General features: G+C 28.1%; 1 protein-coding gene and 1 long non-coding RNA gene across 12 annotated transcripts in view; one reads left to right on the forward strand and one right to left on the reverse strand.

Moving 5' to 3' along the window:
* Nucleotides 1–22,262, reverse strand: part of Slo2 (slowpoke 2) — a 167,408-nt gene that overhangs the window by 139,858 nt on the left and 5,288 nt on the right. For 5 of the 11 annotated variants that reach the window (XM_083100971.1, XM_083100969.1, XM_083100973.1 and 2 more), the window contains exon 1: nucleotides 3,625–7,496. In XM_083100971.1, the coding sequence (XP_082957097.1) occupies nucleotides 3,625–3,875 (251 nt within the window). In that variant the 5' untranslated portion in view covers nucleotides 3,876–7,496. Of the gene's footprint in view, nucleotides 1–3,624; nucleotides 7,497–21,871; nucleotides 22,030–22,262 lie in introns of those variants that run through there. The other 6 variants (XM_083100978.1, XM_083100977.1, XM_083100975.1 and 3 more) reach the window with 4 other exon arrangements.
* LOC145972054 (uncharacterized) lies at nucleotides 9,321–10,699 on the forward strand. Its single transcript, XR_014439038.1, has 2 exons — nucleotides 9,321–9,573; nucleotides 10,332–10,699. It is a non-coding gene; the product is annotated as an uncharacterized LOC145972054 (long non-coding RNA).

The following is a 22,262-nucleotide window of genomic DNA, read 5'->3' on the forward strand; positions in this document are numbered from 1 at the left end:
AGCAACAAGGAGGCCATTTTTATGCTGTTCATAATCATATTCAATATTCTGTGTATTCACGTAATAATATATATGTATAATGACATAATTATTTTATGCCTTAGCATTTATTTGAAAAATTCGGTGCGATTAGATAGATTTACTTTACGCTCTAGCCGGTAAAATCAATAATATTGATTTAATTACTTACGTACAAAGCAGAATTAAAATAGCAGAATATGGAGCCGCACTTACCTGAAACAAGAAAATTAAAATATCTTAATTTTGTAGTTTTATGCATAACAAAACACAAAAAGGTAAAGAGAAAAAGTGAAAAAAGAATTTTTCTTCTTAATTTTTTTCGTTAATTTTTGATATAAATTTTATAGCTTCTTTAATGATAAAAATAATATTAAGAATATAATCGCCTTATATTCCATTCAATGCAATTTTTGAAACAAAAATAGTGTCAAACTAAAAAAAAATAAATATAAGTTTGCAAATAAAATAACATAAACAATTGCCTCTTTCAAAATTAAAAGAAGTTGAAAAAAATTCTATTCATAATAAATATTTGAATTTTAAAAGAGATACCATGTATACTATTAAGTTTAGCAGAATTTTTAATATTATTAAATATAATAATAATAAAGTTATGCAAATTTGTTAAAGAAAAAACAATATCTATTTTCCAATTTACTGATGTTAATAGTCGCATAAATGTATAATTATATTAATTTATATTAATATAAGTAATTTTTTATTATTATTAAGTGAAACTCTCTCTTTATTATCTTTTATATTTAACTTTACGACTATTTCGCGCAATTATAATCTTAGTTAGAAATAGATTATAAGAAATTTGCATAATGATTAGAATGCAGAGATGAGGAGGAATATGGAAATAAGTCTGAAATACTCGGGTGCTTGAGAAAAAAATCTCATTTCACTCTAATAACGAAGCCACTTTCAGGATTCCGTATGAAAATGCAATGTAATACTCTCTCCGCGATTAAGAAGAAACCCTTTTCTATTCCCACTCTGTTTTATTTTTATCGAGTGAGATATCACACGATAAGCATTGTAAAAATAAAACAGGTTTCTAAAAATAATATAAAGTGTCATTATGAAAGATAAAATAATGAGATAAACATATATAGCGATATAACATTTAGATAAGTTTGACTTACACATAAAATAAAATCGCTTGATATTATTCTATCTTCAGCAAATACATAGGACGATAAAACAAAGTGAAAATGGCGATGTTTATAATAAGTATGTTAATAATGTATCTGATAATGATGAAGTTTCGAATTTTGCAACAATCTTGATTAAATGAAAGACGTAACTTTAGCATGATATTACCATAATTTCAATATTATACTAAAAGATGCTTTTGTATTTATTTTTGATAGAAGTTTATGATGTCGTGCGTAAGTTCATTTATGGCACTCTGAGTACAAAAGCGGAATTTAATATTAAATTCTGAGAAATTGCGCAATTCTATGTTATACTATGCTTTACCCCACCATGGTATTCTGAATTACATTTGGAATTTATGTCATTATTTTCACACACACACACATCCCACACATACTTCTTATATTACGTATATTCTTATCATTGACATTTGTTAACAACTTTCTTTATAGATTTATAATGGCTATCATTCTCACATTTTCAAAATAATTGTTTGTAATATATATATAATTGCATAACAGTTATAAATAATAAAAAAATTATTGATAAATAGTGCATCTTTTCTAACCGTTACATACAAATATCTAAAAAATTCAAATTATATATTTATTGCTAAAATAAATCCGTTGAAATATGAAATATAAAAATGAGATAAAAATCACCATCTCACATTTAACTTAAAAAACTTAAAAACTTAAAAAACATGTAGAAACTTTGTAGAATACTTAACAAAGTGAAATAATATTTATAAAAGTAAAGAGAGGCTATATCCACCTTCTTTGACTAAAGTAATCTCTCTTTCAATTTTTCAGAAAATGCTAAACATTTCATTGCAACAAGAAAAAGGAAAAAAAGAAAAAGATATTTAATGGAAAGTTTATATTATAGTATTATTTTCATAATTTTCTTATTGCTAATAAACTTTTATTATAAAAATATTATTGTTTTAAAAAACAGTAAAAAAAAACAGTATATCAGTATTCTCAGTAAACAAAACAGTATATCAATATTTTGAGAGTTATACTATCATTATCTTAAAACTATTTAGAGCTGCTTTAACATTTTCTTATGTTCTATAGATATTAACAAATCCTTTGATTTATCAACTATCAAAATTTTCTTACAGGTTTATATATATTTATTTTAAATGTATGTGTGTGTGTGTATGTGTGTTATGTGTGTGTATGTGTGTATACATAGTGTGGCACAAAAGTGCACTCATGGTTTTATTTCTACGTGCCCTAACAATCGCTATTGGTTTTCGATGAAATAACCGTACCTGCATGTTGTCGACAACGATGATCGATAATCAAAAGCTTGTTTTTTTGCAGAGTCGTTTATAGTATATTTATAAGACAAAGCGACTCAACGCTTGCTCAATGAAAAAAGTTAATAACGATATTATTAACCGCTCATAACACTTTTAACATTTTTATTTAAAAAAATAGTCGAGCTCTTTATTCACGTAAAAATTTACATATATTAATAAACGGTTTCCATCATCATTAAAAAAAATGCAAGATAAAAAGCAAATTCTTGTAGAGAAAAAAAACACATCGTAATGATATATAAAATATAATAAATGTTTTTGTAATAAATGTTGTAAAACTTTTCGCACGGTCTAAACTTTGATAATTAATTTCGATAATAATTTAATAATTTTGTAAAACAAGACAGACGCAAAAAATATAATGAAAGTTTTTGTGATAAATTGAACATTAAACTTGAATATAATATGAATAAATGAAAGCTGCGGAAGAAAGCAATAAATTTTTCATTGTTTGGAAACAATAGGGCATCGTATTTACAATCATCCTACGTAAAATAAAAGTTTCGTTACAATGACATAAATTTTATCCTTCCTGCGACAAAAAATCGACTATGAAAATTAATTCCAATTTTCAAAATGAGTAATTTTAGTTTTTTATATCCAACGAAAAATTAATTTCGACTCAATGAGTACATGTGTCATAAAGAAAATTTTTGCATGCAAAGAAAAAGTTAAGTTACGTTGTTCAAATTGTCGTCAAATTTTTCTATTTAAAAGAATAATAAGAAACAAAATATAAAGAAAGAATATTATTATATAATTATATAATTATTATATATTATATTATTATTATTATTATTATATAATTATATAATTATAATTATATAGTTATAATCTTCTACAAAATATAGAAAAAATATAAAAAGATCTTGATAATATAAGATTTATCAAATGAAGAAATTTTTTTTTACTTATTTTTTCATCTCACATTTCTAAAAAATTCCAGAAAAATATTTATATACTTTCACGGTAACAAGTATAAATTACAATCCTCCAGATCCCACATTAAAAGAGCGGATCGCTATAAAATGTAAGCTACCAGTTTACGAGCTCGGATGAAGTCGGGACAATCGAAATGGAGCCTACATCCGAAGAGACGACGACCAACCAACCTTTCGTCCAACCTGAAAGACGACCTGGACAGGTCACTCCAGGCGCTCATGCTCCGACTGCGTCTCCTGCAGGACTGCTGCGGCGTCAGCAGTCTACTGCTGCTCCTCCGTCTGGTGGACGCCAGATTCTCCGCTTGAAAATACACTCTCGGCACCTTCTGCTGGGACGTCGGCGGCGTCGAGGTCGGCGTAACCGCCGTCGAGGTGTGGAGCTCCGGTAGGGCCTCGTAGTCCCATGCTCTGGCGCCCATATCGAGCAGGGGCACCGACGAGGCAGAGCTCGAGCCGCGAAGTGGGTCCCGAGGCTTGCGGTGATGAAACAGGGCGAGGAGCTTGCGACACACCGACTCGTTCTCTCTCTCCCTCTCCCGTTTCTTTGCTGCCGGCAGCTTCACTTTGAAGCAATCGCGGGACGTACGAGCTCGACCGCCGATGCACGTCCCTTCGACCACATAAATTTTCCTCTTCGATCACTCGGCATAGTTATAATTGAACCAGCATTGATAGAAATTCGACGAGGAAATCCAAGGAAACTATCGTAAAGCTGAGCAGAATCGCTGGCTAACGAAGAAGTTGGTATACACTTGATGAACATGATTGAAAAGTATTATCCGTTATCGCGCAACGATGATCGATCGACTCATAAAAATTTAGAATTATCCGCATTTCATAAAATTCACAATGTTATCGTTTTATTACGAGAACGTGAATGTCCTCCTCTTCTCTCTCTCTAGCGTAATTTTAGAATATTTCAAACACTGCGCTTATTCTAAGTAATTTAATAATGTTTAATCTTATTTGTGTGAGAGTGAACCTATTTCACTGTAAAAGTATGTTTTATATACTTATTGTTCCTTTGAAATTATTTTTAAAGAGAAGTCATTCTTGATCCAAAACTTGCATTAAAACATTGCAGCAGATGAAATTCCTCTGCTTTCGCTTTTTAAAGACATTCTCAAGGGAGATGCAACGGAAATATTATGCCGCTTGTTAAATACGACAGCAAAGTCATGGAGAAAATGCAACCGCTTGAAATCGTCTCGCTACTCGTAAAAGCTGATTACAATTTAAGAAAGTTTTGAGAAAGCAATTAAACACGCTTAGTCGCGACACAAATAATTTAAAGTAGAAGAAGTAGCGGAAGTAATTTCGTACATTCATTCATTTCGTTTCTACGCGTTGTAAAGGGCAGTTGAATAATTAGACTTTGTCTCTGATCTACTGGATAAATTTGCATCAGAAAAAAGTTGCAAATGATCTTTCGAAAAGTAAAGGCATATTTTTCTTCTCAATTCTTTCGAGATATTATATGGAAAATAATATTTATAAATGCGAGATAATATCACATGCATTTCCTATCCTTAAAAAAAAATAAAAATAATTAAAATCGCAATATTAATTAATACTATTTTCCAATTTACGTTCTTAATATTAATAATATTTGTAGAATTTCCGGATTTTTAATATTAGTTTGTTCTAATTCATCTCCAAATATTATTAACAATGCTTACAAGTACATTCTAAAAGCAATTTCTCAACATTTCATTCTTATCCGAATCGAATCTTGCAAATTTCATGTAATTGACGCTATAAGATAACAAAATAACATGAGCTGCGATATTTTTTATATCAGATGATATTTTCTATTTAATATAACACACGGTTTAAACAATCGAAAAAAGAGAAATTTGTAAAGTGTTCTTTTTCAATCCAACTATTGTCAAACTTTGATTGGCAAAAATGAAAGTTGCATGTTCGATTTTTGCGCAACTACTTTTGACATCAAGTAACACTCGCATTAAGCACTATAATCATCATTAGATGAAAACAATAATTGATCGCAAATAACAATGACACCACATGAATCATTAACACATTTTGTGTGATAGAGGCAAAAAGTACTTGACGTTCCTCTCGGAATTGTTTTGTATCGATTCGCATTTCGCTCGTGCAGTTAATTTTCGTGATAATATCTCAGAGCACATTTAACAGAATTTCTTACAGAACATCAAGTATATTTTATATTTTAATGAAAAATTTAAAGAATTTTCCGATATTTGATTTGTACTTTTAATCCACGATTTGTATGTTTCTTGAATATATCTTATATGATTTTTATACATTATAAACTATTTATATATGAATTATCAAGAACATAATTACACACGTAACAACAGCCGTAAAAACACATCAAAATAATGTACAAACGATGTGACACATCGCTCATTATTTTTTATATGAATTTTCTATCTTTGTTTTTGCCGAATAAATGCGTGTTTTACTCGACAAATATATCGCTAACGGATTCTTCAAGATGAAATAAAATAATGTTCTATAACGAATGCGCATCAACACTTTGATTGATCGCCGCGACCGCAAAAGCATCTCGAGACATCTCGTTTACACGACATATTTCCGTTTGACCCGGATGACGTCACATGGCAAACGAAGGTCATGGTCGACAATCTCTACAACGACATGATCGCGTTTCTTTGCGAGATCCGCGTGATCAAATCAATTGACATTTCGACGACATTACATCAGTTTACTGAACAAGTTTCGAAGATGCTGTTCTTTTTTTAGTTTGATATCTTTAAAAAATAATGTCAAGCTTCATTTTTGTGCTCCACTCGAGATTTCGTTGATCTCTGCAAACAGCTAGTCATTTAAACACTTGATCAGATAGCAGCAAGGTCTGTAGATCGCATGCGTGAGAACATTCACTTTTTCACATCTTAAAACCTTGGCTCAAGGTGCGGCAAAACAACGTCGCACAAGCGCTTTAAATCCTCGTCTAAACAACAAAATTCTCGAATAATGAAGAAGCAAGATCCCCTCGTGTCTTCACATAAATCCTACTTCATGTCCTGTAGAATAATAACTTTTTTTATAATCATTTGATCAACGATATAAGAGTGCATTTAATTATTTGATTTTTATTTCAAACATAATCAAGTCTCGGAGTTTCACCAAATTTGTTCATGCCAATCAAATATCCAGTCTTCACTTAAATATTCTTCTTCATAAAACAATTGAATTAATAATATTATATAACATTTAATTCGTCCTATGTCAAAGGTATTCCCCGAGATTCATCAATGACATATATTCAGCTCCTCCGAGGAATAATGAACCGCTGTAAATTCGATGTAGGAGGCAGCGTCTCACGAGGATAACGTTCCGCTGTCACTTCTAGGAACAGAATCGTTAGAGGGAGAATCGTTATCCACCTCGTCGTCCTCCGAGTCGCTGCACTCGCGAACAGGCGCCTGTGTTCTCAGTATCTTAGTGATATCAATGTAATATCGATGCGACGACAAGTGGCGCGCTTCGCGATTTAACCGACGACAAGACATTTCGAGAGGCTAAAGAACAGACGGAGACTCTCTCTAGTGTCGCAATTCTCACCCTCGCGCAGCAGCGATACCCCGACGATACGTCGTTGATTGTCTCTCCGGTCGTCACGGTTCGTAGAATTCAACGGGTGTCGCACATCCGGAGCAGGAGGATGGAGTACAAATGCCGCATCGTCCTTGACATTCGACGAGTGCGTCGCGACGATTCGTGAGATAAAATGTATCAATCACTCTCTGAAAAATCCGAGGAGTCTCGAGAACAATCCGGCAATTATCACTACTTCCTCGCACGCAACTGGGCAAACAAGAGATGCGGGGATCGAGCAGCCTCGCGAATCAACGATCTATCTCGTGAAGGGTGGAATGGCACCCTCAGAATAAATAGCCAGAGGTCGGTCGTATTGTCTCATGGCCATCAACGATACCTTTTTCGCGGCGCGAGAGAGAGGAGGCCAGCTCACAGCTCACTATCCCGTACTGCGGTACACGCTAGCGGTTTTCTCTCGCGCGCCACCCCCTCACCGCCGGCCTTCCATCCCCGTGTTCCTCCTTTTCTCTCCAGCTGGCTCCATCAAGCGCGCTCTCACCCTCTCTCCCTCTCTCTCTTTCTCGCGCAGGGTATAATCGTCGTTGATCTCACTCGCTCCCCGATGTTGTTCCCCTCTTCCTCCTCCTCGTCCTGCTCCTCGTCTCGTCTGTCGCCGTCGTCGTGAAAGGGCGCGCATACACGCACGTGGCGCCGCTTTGTTGTCAAGGCGACTGCGCCACTTTGGAGGTACGTCCGAGATCCACTCCATTCCCGGTCATCTCAGCTTGACAATCCGTCATATCCAGGTTTCTTGTAGGTTGCTCCGATAAATGAGGAACGATCGCGTGGCGTGTGGATAAACGCCACACACGATTTATCCGCTCTTCGATAGCAATCACGTTATTGGTTTTTTTCGTCGTCGTATCCCTTGAAATGCTATCGAACTGTATTCGAGGATCATTTGTCTTGTCGAGAGAAAGACACGCGTAACTCCGTCTCTTCCGCTCCATACGTTTCCAAAAGCGAAAAAGGAATAATGTGGAGACACGAAGGATCGCGTTTGTCTTCTAGAGTCGTTTATATCAATGATGTTCGGCAAGATAAATTTATCTTAATTCGTCTCGTTGTCTTTATCGAGACATTTAGTATCGCTCTCATTTTTTAACGTATTGATTGAATTTTATTGAATGAATTATTTGTTTAATTTTTTGATACTTGTCAAATTCCCCGAATGAGCATCCCTGTTTAATCAGCGGGATAACCTGCGCTCTGTTAAGGGTGGGTTCGTGCACTAGAGACAATGGGTTATTTTGGTGTGTAACGAAACATATACGGGAATGAATGGACGGGCTGTCGGAGAGACAACATCGATTCGCACCGGGAGCCAAGCTAAACTTGCGTGACGAGCTTGCGCTGTAATGCGGGCGGAAGACTTAAAATTCTGAGTGAACCACGTGGCATATTGTATGTGAGCCAAGTTTGCGTGATAAAAAGCGTGCGCGAAATGAACCTTCTAATGAAATTTTTCCGTACTCTTTGTAATCTTACAATCAGCACTTTAATGCAACTTTGTATTCATAATGTTAACTTTACCGCACGTGTTACATATATTAGTGTTTATGAAAGAAAATTACAACTGCAGAAGGATTGCATACATTTTTTTATTAATTTCTAGCTTTAAATAAAAACCAACATTTAAAAAGTCAATCAGATTTTTTTAAATATATTTATCTATTATCTGAGAAATTATATTTATTTTTAATAATAGACGATAAAAGATATAAAATATAATTTTAATGTTATATTAAATTGTATGTAGCATGTTATGCAAATATTTATATGAAAGACAAATATTGTGAAATTAGTACCTATTACATCTTCGGCAATTTACTTAACCGTTTATGTACCACTTATGTAAGAGGCATTATATATCACTTTATGCGATATATAGTGCACTACACATCAAAGTTAGACGGAGTGTACCAAGTTCTCTACGTTGCTTCATTTATGAATCCTTAATTCCATAAATTTGGATTTGAGTTTTACAATTACAAATTTATTACATTAAAATCCGTATAAAATTATAATATAATTTTAATATAATTTTAATATAATATAATTATAATATAATATAATTAAAAAAAAATAAAGTAAATATGAGTTTTAATTATGTACTTGCACTTTATAAAAATGCATTTTAATAAAAATATCATAAACGCAACAAGCTTAAACTTTGTTTTGACATTAGAATTATTAGATAATAAATATGAAATTGCAGAGATATGCATATGAATAGCATATGGTTGATGTAATCAATCGATTTTGCGAGAGATTTGAAAGCTACGCTTTTTATTTTTTATGACGCAAGGCTTCATATACATAATGGCTCAAAGAGATAAGCATGCATAACGAACGAGCAGAATATGCACAACACCATTTCAAGAAAAGATATCGCTCCTCTGCTACACATCTATTTTTCCTGACAATGCAGATAGGCTACATCAATTGTACTAATGGAGGAAGAAGATTGCTGTTGCGCGTCAAAGATATAACTCGAATATTGTGGTATAAATCTTGAAAGTTGATTAGAGATTTATAAACGTGATTTAATAGTTATTACCTTCGAACAGCGTGTTATTATTTCGATTTATGTGCGAGGCTATTTATACAAAAGTTATATTTATATAAATATTACAATGTCTAAAATATATATATGAAAAAGATTTATTCCATTTATTCCATAAAATTTAACTGACAAATAATATAATAAACAATTTTTAAAATATACAATTTTGACTTTAAATCTCTATAATAATCGTCTTGCATAACGTACAGAAAATATAAATGAAACATATATTAATTAATTCAATAATTCACGCAACTGTTTTGTCAACTTTTATTGCTAATTCTGTCAACACAAAGAGATATTATGCAAAATTTAATTATATCCAGCAACTCGAAGTGATTGAATACATGATTAATCTGCTTTCTAAGCTGCTTCCCTCATGAGAGACCAGTAAACGCGGGTTTCATTAATAATATCTCGGTACAAGCGCAAAGACAGTAATTGAAAGCATTAAAACATCATTTTGATGTCAAAGTTTATACCTTAATAGTTAATAATATTATATTATGAATATATAGTTAGTAATATTATACTAGAAATAATTTTTACGAGAAAATTGTATAGAAAATTTCGATAATTAACAATTTATGTATATATTTTTTATAAATACAAAATGTTAGATATTATCAAATAAAAATTAATAATTTGATCATGAATTTGTAATCATGTCTAAAATATTTTTATTTCTTTATTTTAGAGGCTGTGGAAATATTCAACTGTATAATACGCAACACCTAGAGTTGTGAATTTCCGACGCTAAAAATAGCTCCATTTGAAATTCGTCGTAAATTTTTCACGATCTCCTAACCTGGCCTACACACAAGATTAGATGGAAAAATCCATTTTTTGACAAATCCCCCCTGAGTCTCAAGGATACTAAAAAAAAATGAGACGCACGTTCCATGAATAACAAGATAAATTGGGAAGATTTACCGAAAAAAGCTTGAATCGAGACTCCCTCATGGGATTGAACCTTTTCACTAACTGGATCGAGAAAGCGGTTTTTTATACAGTATATTGTATTTTGAACACAGATCAATTAAATTTTATAAATTTTGTGTGAAACACGTTACAAATTTTAATGAATTTTAATTATATATTAGTTGCTGATAACAAATGTCTAATAAAAAAAGTCATTTGATTTATAAAATGTTTATTATTAATTCTTTTATTATAAATTTTTATTATATAATTTCCATTATTTTTCCAGTATATTTTCGAATTGTGCAAAATCTAAAATATTCAGTCTATCAATGTTCTATTGAAATATAAGCTTTCATAAATGCGAATGCGGCGCAATCTAGGAACCAGCAGAAGTATCTATGACAATATAAGGAGAAAGCTTAAACGCGGAAGCTCCAGCGGATGCTGAACAGTCGATAAAGTAGCAGGATAACTATGTTCGCGTCTGTCTCTTCCGCTTAAGCGCGGTGGCAATACCTTTGTATTGACTTACAAAGCGTATGTCTCCTCGTGTGAAAATTTCAACGACTAGCGAGCATACAGAAGAGACTTGAGCGAATATATGTTAAGCATACTTCATCTCTAGAAGTATGTTGAGTGCATCACAAATAGGCCACCTGAAAAGCGTACTCACAGTCAGAATAGCACCGTAAATTTTCAAAGTGAAAAATTTTCGCAATTTCCACTTTAGAAGTTTCTACCTTATCAGATGTTGAAATTATTAAGAAAAAAAGTAGAATAATTGAAAAAAATATTAAATACACCCAGAAATTTTTTAAAGATCGCAATCGTTTGTTCTTAAAAACTTAAATGTTAAAAAGAAGGTAAAGAGTTAATTAGTTTTTCATATATTCTGTTATACAATTTACACAGAGATGATATTAAATGATGGTAACAACTTGAGATACAATAAAAATGAAATTATATATATTTTAATACGATAAGTATATATAATTATTTTTTTTTATCGCTCTTTCATAAACATTTATATTCCAAGATTATTAATCATAAAGATATTTAAAAGAATTTATTCTATATACTTTTTTATATTATTTTTTTATATTAATCTACATCTTCTTCATATCAATGTATAACAAATACATATATAAAATATATTTTTTCACATAAAAATAATATCTTAAATCTTATGCATAAAAATAATATCTTAAAGAAATTTTTGTTACTTCTAAAGATTGATATATTTTTTCAATTAACGTTGTTTCTTGCAATATTTTGTCTTCTATCATTATTTAATTCTCGATTCATAAAAAATTTAATTATCATTTAATTGTCATGATGTATTATACTCAAAAAAAAGGTCAATTATTGTTTTAAAAATTTACACATTTTTATCGTTTAATTAAAATAATCTAATAATTTTTTTCCTAAAAAATGCATATCAAAATAATTAAAACACTTCAATATAATTTCTTATACAAAATTAAATCCAATGTAATTCTATTTTTTATTATACCTAATTTTTTTCTTTAAAATATAAATAAATCCTTTGTATAATGTTTTATTTCATATACAAATAGCTTATATTTTAAACTATATATGTATATAAATGTGGATTAAAGCGTTATAATAAAAATTTCTTTTTTAATTTTTTAAAATTTTATTCATCGACAATCAAGATTTGTTTTATTATTTCATTATTCGTGCTTACTTAGCACAAAAATAAGCTTATTATTTATCAGAAAAACGAAATGGAAACTTAATAGCAGAAAAGATTGTATAACACGATAAGATATAATTCATTTTTTCTGATTTGCTTATTGATTGCTACTGACATACATAAATTTATAAAAACTGAATTAATAGTCTGCAAGTCAACGATATAATATTCAATAAGAACAATAATTGATATACATAATAATAATAACAATTAATATACTATTAAAATCATATTCAATCAAATCTTTAAAATCTAAATGCAGCTTTAATAGAAAGCTATTTTGTTAATAATACTAATATATAATATATTTATCAACATTAATCTAAAATACTTTGAATATTAAATATATGAAGATTGTAACAAAGAAATTTAATTGGAACAAATTAATTAATACATAAGTATTTAAAGAAATGTCAAAGTTTTTATAATTTATATTATAATTCTTTATGCCTAATTTTTGATAATCTGAAATCTCTAATCTTTAGCTTAAGATCTCTAGATTTGTGTTAAGAGATTAAGATTTAAAAATTTAACATCTTACAACAAATCTTGTACAAAATAACAAAAAACGATTGACAACCTGATATACTGATATATTCATGTTGTCACTACTACTAAGTAACAATAAATATCCACGTTTCCGATTATACCAAGTTCAAAAAGTTAAATATATAATAATTAAGAAACTTTCTCAATTTTAACTTTCGTTATTTCAACTCTTATCTAAATGAAATTTTATCTACTTTATCACGCGAAAGTTTACACAATCATAATTTTGTAACACACAAAATTCGCAAAAAGATTTTATATATTTGAAAGATTTTTATTCTCAAGTTTTCCGACCCTAAGTAAAATTATGATCAATCTTCAGAATTTCACATAATACATCACTCAACTTCATTAATCATTCAAACTTTTGGATAGACTTTTACATTTGTCTTACATATATTTATATTCTTACAATACAATACAAATATGTTCCTATTTGCAAACATTGCAAAACAAGCATAAGCAGATGAAATATATTAATTATGAAACATATAAAATGTATTAAATAAAATATATTAATATATTAATTATTTTAGAGATAATTGACAAATTACCTTTAATTATTTTAAAATATAATTGACAAAACATAATTGATTATTTTAAAATATAATTGACAAATGTAATTAAAGTACAATATAAAAAATGCTCAATTAATAAAAATCAATCTAATTTCAATATATTCATAAACACACACACAAACACGTGCAAATATTTTATTTTAATCTAATTAAAATAAAATATATTCGCTTTTAAATGAAAATTTACTTATTGTCAGTAAACAAATTTTTATTTTACAATATTAATACTTAAGAAAGACGGAAATATGTGTTAATCATTGTCGGGAATTGTTTATTATCATAAACGGAGCATATTCTTTTTATTCTTTTTAAAGTTATACGCTGTGTCTTTTATCATCTACACTCGTGCAGTAAAATAATAAGATTATCTATATTAAATATAAAGACATCCATATTTTGAACAAGCATGTAAAAGAAATAGAAAAGGCCGGAAAAAAAGGTTCAAAATAGTGTCAAAATTTGATGCATAAGAGAGTGCTTTTAATAATTTATTAAGCTTATTATTGAAATGATACGCTTGTTCTCACAACTACTTTTAAATATTTCATCTATCAGTCAAAAAGCTTTTAGAGAGTATCGCCTGCCTTTCACAAAATATCCTGATGACATCAGGATGCACATTGCTTTTAAGAGGTCGTATAAGGTAAAATATAATATAGGTAAATGTAATTAATTTATGTTTAATTACAGATGATTTTTTTTCTAAAAATAAAAGATTGACGAAATAATCTATTTGAATATTTCAGACCGTAAATCTTAAAATATATTATTATATATATGTCAATAATTAGAAATCAATGAGTAACTCGTGAATTTACAAGAACAAATATTTTTTAAATATTTATATAAAATTTTAAAAATATTGTTCTTTATATTAAGTTTTAATATAAATTTTTAATATAAATATGAAGTTTTAATAAAATGCATTAAAAGAAATTATAACAAAATAGCAAATAAATATCTTATAAGATTTAAAATTCAGAGATTATTAAAAATACAATTATTTACAATAATATCATTTGTCATATTCAATCTTAAAATTTATTTTTATTGATTTTACTAAATTTTATGCAAAATATCTAAAGTTAATGGATAATAAGACGAGTTTGATAGCAAAATACTTTCTCATATAATAGAAATAAAATAATTATAGTTAAGAAAATTAGATAAATGTCAGACAAACATAGATTCTTCTCTCGCAGCCGAATAAATTCTTAATTTCTTGACCCACATTCCTTCGTTTAGCCGTATGTCGATCGTCTCGATCGTCTTAAGTTAATTGACATACATTAGTAATAAGCTTTACAAACTACATTATAACCAAAGAATAACATATGAGGCAAACACGTGTTAGATCATAAGAACATTAATAGCTCAATTTTCACAATTAAATATGTATATCAAGCTTGTTTCTTTTTCATTCTTACATTATACTCATCTTTAAACATAAATTTTCATTATCACGTATATAATTCATAACTAATTAGAAATTTTCTAAATCTTATATGTTGGAAGTTCTTTAAATTTTCACACATGTCTTGTTAAATATTATTTTCACTAAAATTAATTGTAAAAATACAAATATATTATTTAATATAATAGGTATTATATTACTATATTATTTTTATAAATATATTTTATATTTTTTATATTTCATATTTTATATTTTATATTTTATATAAATCTTTTTTTTATAATACGTGAAAATGTTGACAGAATATTAATTGTTATCGTTGCCTTGTAAAACACCCGGATATCATTAAAAATATTTTGTCGTCAGTTTAACATTTATATTGAGAGAAAATTCATCCAAGTTGAAGGCATTGTTTTTGTTCATTCATCTTATTTATCATTGTCTATGCAGAATACGAACAAAAATAAATTCCAATTTTAATATCGCGAAACAACTATCAAATTTCAGATATATAAAGTTTTATATTACCAACTTTTATTGCATCGATTTCACGCAGATGATAATGTTGAAGTAAGATTCCGCACAATATATATTTCCAATTAATCCTAATGAATGAATGTATTTTGCCACAATCATTAATTTTCTCATTTTCGCTTTTCTAAGTAGTATATGAAACACATCTAAATTACAAAAGAAGTCTATTATTATTTATAATAGTATAGTTATAATAACCTGAATACTGTATACAAGATATTCGAGATATTTATAGAAATTATGAAGAAGCACAAATTAGTTTGGGGTTCGTTAATGCTCTTTCAAAAACACGGTTAATTGTAAGACATGTACGCGGTTACCTATTTACGCCTACCGCATGTTGTTTAATAGAATTTTTTTCATTACGTCTTACGATATAATGCCAGTTTAATGAAACTGTGCATTAAACAACAGCGAAATAAAAAATTGTCCGTTATCCGCTTTAAAATTTAATTATGTAAGCATATTATGTACGCACGGAAGGGAGATACACGCTTTATAATATATTAAAAAGCAATAAATATTTTAAAATAAATATAGTTATGAAATGAATATTCCAAAATTATGCTTCCTTCATATTAATGAAAAACAGAGACAAAATAAGCGCCTGTTTAATCAAAATATACACCTATATTATTGACAAAATTATTAAGATAATGATGCGTTTTCATATTTTATATCATGCTTATAGATGATAATTTTTTACTCTCGTCAGAGAGATAAATCCCCCGTTAGAAGCACCCCTTCCAACTTGGGTTGGAGAGAATTACGGTTGTATATGTACGGAAGTAAAATAATCTCGAAGGAAAGTATCAGAGAAGAAGTAAAGGTCTACGTAATATCAATTTAAAAGTTGCACAACCTTTTTTGCTCCTCTATTCAATATCGAACAGTTTTAATCCAATGAATTTTCTACGACATCATTATATTGTATTTATAATGCGAACGTTGCAATCGAACAATGAAATATTATTGTGATAAAATTGAGGTATATTAAAATGAGCTTTAACGAAAGCAATTTAACAAAAGGATTCTCAAGAAAATATCAAAGATTCCAAAGGCAATGAGAAGCGTGTCAGATATAAAAGGAAAATAACAATGCCGGAAGCTGCGCAAGAACTCCTATGCTTGCGCGAGAAGGGAATCTAGCCCGCAGGAAACAACAAAAATAGAAATGCTAGATCGATATTAATCGTGTCAAGTGAGTCTGCTTGGCTCTTAGGCCAGCATAAAACTACGACTAACTTCCATATCTCTAAACCTTTATTTAATTCGATATTGCAAGCAAATTTTATTTAATTCGACGATATTTTCTCCGATAATGTTTTGGATAATAATTTTACATTTGAAAATTCTTTCTTTCTCACACACATTTGATCCCCCATTTTTTTCTAATTCCTATTTAATTCTCTATTTAATTTGCATCTGATTCTTAAAAAATTACTTTCTCAATAATATGCTAAAATATTACGCAGTTTTTACAGCACCATAATTACTCTCAGCTTGAAAAAAGTAAAATAACATAATATAAAAGATAAACTACTACTTCTTTTTAAATTGTATGCTAAAAGCAAAATAACCATTTTAACGTATAAACAAATAAGCAATAAAACAAAATTAAAATTAAAAAATATGTATCTTGAGAAATTGAAAATTCGAAATATAAATATTACATAAATTGTAGAGGCAGGCAATCCATTCGAATGCTCTATTGTACAAGGAGTTATCATTAAAAATTTATCTAAATGTTACAAATTTTATAAAAAAATAATATTACATATATTAATGAAATATTTTAGATAAATTCATGTGAAGCTATATTATAGAAATATTTATTCTTAATTCATTAATATACCACAAAATAGTATATTACAAAAACTGTTTGAAAAGAAATATTTAATGAACAGAACAATTAGACTTTTTCATTAAGAACTGGCTATGAAAAGAAAATATTGATCGATAAACGTCATTAACAAACAAATATTAATCTAAAAAATAATCTGTTGAGGAATTTTAGTCCTGAAACTAAAATATTTCAATAAATAATTTCAAATTAGCTTGACTCTCGATATTCTTTTCAAGTGCCCCTCATTCTTTTCAAATTAAATAAAGTCATGTAGCATAAATAGCCATATCGTTTTCTCCGATAAAACATATTGCCATTAGACCAAAGCAATTTACTATAGTGAATCATTACGCATAAAACCGTAGTAAACATATGCCGCAATATCGCAAATAATTCATTCTAATCGTAGTTACGACATAAATCAATCTAAAGTTAGGAGAGGAAGTTGTAATATATTGTACTCTCACACATTTCCGACAGGGGAAAATACTATCTTTCGAAAGGAGGTCAATCATCCGCGGTGAGATCTTGCTAGATACTTTTATCAGGCGCAGATAAATGTATCTATCGAAAAAAATTACGTTGCGTATCCATGTACAATAAGATTCAAATATCAATTATCTTTTGATATTTATAAAAATAATTAAATTATCTATTACAGAAATATATCATATCATTCACTGCAAAAATAATAATAAAATTAAATATTAATAATATCAATTAAATTATTTAGTTAATTTAATTATTTAAACCTCTGCTTACAATACTGCGCTATGTAAATGAAAAATATAAAAACAATTAGTTTTAGAGATTACAAAACGTAGAGTGGATTCAGTAAATTAATCCTATTTAAGCTTATTACTTTAAGAACGAAAATTTGAGCAAACAAACCGAATATATTCCTGTCAAAAATTATTTTTACAAAAGTAACATTTACTTACTTGTTAAATAATTTTGTTAAATAATATTTTTTAATGAAAATCGTTAATATTAATTCCAAATTTTTGCATATACTTTTTACTTCGAAAATAAAACATATTCTTTTACTTAAGAATAATACACAAATTGCATATATTTCGTTGATTCACGTTGCATTAATTCTATAGAAAGTAAAATCTTATTTACCGCCTATTTAGGAAAGGTTAACGTTTCTTTTCATTATTAGACTATGTGAAACTAATTTTAGATATTGATTATTCACGTGGTATATTCTAGTTTTGTAGAAGAAGTGCGCTGAAAGATTTACATAAGCGGTTATACCATAACACTCCATCTTGTATAAGCCACGTGTCTTCACATATCCTCGGTTACGAACCTTTTATAATATGATAGTTCGTGTTAAACACGTATCCACATGGTATAACCATCTACTGGCTTTACAAACGTGATATTGATTCGCGCGATAAGCGGATATGTTCTTTTATTCCGTCGACTGCATCATCAATTTAATAATACCAATTTCGCTTGAGAGAGAGAATACTTAATACTAAATTAAAATATAATCAACACATTATAAAATGGAATAACAGTAGCTCTAATAGAATTTTAGGTCAAATGTTGTATTTATTTTTATATTTATTTTTAAATTATTTGATTTATTTCATATCAGGATTGTAAGTCAATAATGAAAAACCTATATATTAGTTCCACATATTTTCTAGAAAAGTAAACAATAAATATAATCAGATTTTGTCAAAATAAATACTGATGAAAATCTTATTTTGCTGCGGAATTAAATATTTTGATCCCAACGAATGAATTTTATCCCGTCATATATAAATCAAATGACAATTGAATTAAAATATATGAATATTATATATTAAACTTAATATAATTATTTATACTCACTTATATAAATAAATATTATTTATATTCAAATAATAAATTTTATTCTTTTCTATAAAAATTTACATTATGTCGGATATAATTAGAATTAATGAATTGATTTTATATCGAAAAAGGTCAGGAATGATGAATATTTGCGATAATTGTAAGATAGTAGTACAATAATTTTAACACAGAACTACATTCACACACGTACACACACACAGACACATAAAATTTGATAAAATATAAAGACTTTGGAGTAAATAACTATGCATATTAATAATAGATGTTTTTTAATTACTTTAATTATAAGTTAAAATAATTGATAAAAGAATCTGTACTATTTCAATGAAAAAGGTTTAGTTTTCTAAAAGTTTCTGTTTTTCATAAAGAAAGGTCAATGAAGAATTTACTTGATTAAAGCGAGACGATAGACAGGGAATCCTTTTATCTTACACAGATACTTTTCAAATTACAAATTTTCTCTCTCAATAAACTCAACTTACAATCAAAAGAATGTAATGACAACTATCTATTAGGCTAATCTAACTAACGAAAACTAAAAAGTTTTGGTATCAATTTTCAATCAGAATTGCAAATAAGATGACAGAATTTTGTTAAATTTTAATCTTTTCATTAGATGTCTTAATAACTTAATTTGAAAACTATTTGTCTGTATAAAATTTTACGGCTGATAAACTTTTACAATTATAATATTTGGTATAAAATAAAAATTTATAATAAATATATTAAATATATAATTCTATAATTTTATAATATAAATAAAATTGATATTTTTCGTTATATAACACAATTGTGATAATTATACCATGAGCAACTGTTATATATTATTTTGACTTCCCAAAATAAATAGCAAGTTTTGCTCTCTTTGATACAACTTTTATATTAATCTAACAGAGTAGATTACATCTACATTATTTTCAGATCTTATAAATACTAAAAATCAAAAACTTGTAAAGAAATGTGACTTTTTTTAAAGATATACGACTTTCCTGTCTCCTTCTCTCTTTTTTTTTTCTTTCTTTCTCTATAATATATATATATATATATGTGTATATTTTTTAGACAACTAGAATAATCTCGAAAAATCTTTACTTAATCACGATTTTACAGCAATGCAAAATTACATTCTATATCTGCTAAAAAGTGCCTCAATGTAATATTCTAGCTCGAATAGAAAACATACATATTATCATTCGTCATGTATTTTTTTTTATTGATTGCTTTACAATCGTATTTCGCTTACAAGTAAACTGTTAACATTCCATAGTTATTGCATCGAGAGGCAGATTCAATAAAAAAGCAGAAACTGAAATATTTATCGACGGGCAATCAAAGTACACTCGCGTAGAAAAATTGTGAAGAATTTTCAAATATATGAGATATCGACGTTATTCAAATATCGCTATTTAACTGATTTTCTCTTTTATGTAATGCTTCATTAAAGTTGTAGAAATACTATAACTTTACATATCAATACGAAAGATTAAATATAACAGCGATTTTAAAATAATATTAAAATCGAAGTTTCCGCTCTTTGAAATAGTTACTGTGATTTTTTCATTAGATGTATTAGATTATATTATAATTAAAATAAATGACGCAAAAATATATAATAAATACGGAAATGCTGGTCAATAAGCTATATTCGTCACCAATTTCGTAAAAATTATCTAACGCACGAGCTATATTTTTTATTCTTATAATGATTTTATTCTTATTATCACATAAATATCTTTGCATATATATCATGAATATATATTTGCCAATGTATTTTTCATTAAATTTTTCATTAAATATTAAAATATGCAATTTTTATTTTATGTTATCTATGCTTTTATGTAAAACCAAATATAACTTAAGCCTTTACTAATCAAAGCTTGCAAATTTAAGGTTTTATTAAAAATATTAATATTGTAGCAATCTCTACTTACAATCAAAAGTATTGGCAAGGAGATAAATATCTATTATCTATTATCTATTATCTAAATATCTATTATCTATGGAATAAATAAGTCTTATTATTTTATGAGAGAAAAAATCTTTCCCTCAATCAGCGTAAACTAATGTTCTAAATACTGAAGAAAATATTTATTATTAAATTTATAAAAATAATTATTTTAAAAGATACTGCTCTATTCTATCTCATGGAATTTTTAATTTCTAGATGTGAAATGCTTCGTGCTCTAATTTATAACATGCATTGTGAATTCAACAGGAAACTTTTTTAATTACTTGTTTTGTCGTAAAATTCAAATATTTGGTTCTTCTGCTTTCCCTTCACCCTACAATTTTAAATTCCATCTGAAGCACCCAGTCCACTATTCAATTCACAAACCAACATTGCGTTATTTCAAAATTAATTTCACGCTGTACAATATTTCATAAAATAAAGAAGAATTTGACAATAATGAAAACTAAAGAAAATACAATTAAAGAAAATATACTGTGCTAAATTCATCATTTAGATTTTCTATGTTAAAAATTGGGAAGTTTAATAATTAATGCTGCATTTCGCTATTTAGATGGATTGTCTCAATAAAAATTCATCTATGCCTCGTACATACTTAATTTAAATATAAATATTTTGCATAAAAAAGACAACATATAATTGTAATCACATTAAATTAATTTATTCCCTAACTTATTTCCTTCATACATCAAGTTTTCTATATAAAAAAATTTAATTTTTACCAATATAAATTTTAATATATAAATGTATAAATTTATATTCGATGCTTAACGAAAAAACAGGTTTTGTCAAAAAACAAATTTTTTAAATAATTTATAAATTATGTAAACTATGTAAAGTATAAGATCTACTCACCGTTCACCATCATCGTTGAAAGCGTAATCACCCAAAATAAGATCACGAAGTCGATATCTCGGCGGTAAGATAAGAGGCAGACAAGGATCTGGCTCATTCATCTTGTAAGTATCTTCTCTTACAGTTATTCAATGAATAAGTTTCACAGTTGCTTTATTCTTCATTGAAGAAAAAACACAAGAAAAGACATTCAAATATATTATTATAAAAAGAAATAAGTGTCAAACACTTGTCATTTTAAATGATTTTGTGCACATTGTATTAACATAACATTCAATAGTTCAATTAAAAAATGCTTTTGAAATTTTTGACCTTCTTAATTCATATTCTAAATAAAAGTGCATATATATATAACATTTAGATAGGAAAGTTTAATTGAAACAAAAAACAT

The sequence above is a fragment of the Camponotus vicinus genome, unplaced genomic scaffold (genome assembly GCF_025532165.1).
Source record: "Camponotus vicinus isolate PSW18456_S1 unplaced genomic scaffold, iyCamVici1.0 SCAF_5, whole genome shotgun sequence".
Classification (NCBI taxonomy): domain Eukaryota; kingdom Metazoa; phylum Arthropoda; class Insecta; order Hymenoptera; family Formicidae; genus Camponotus; species Camponotus vicinus.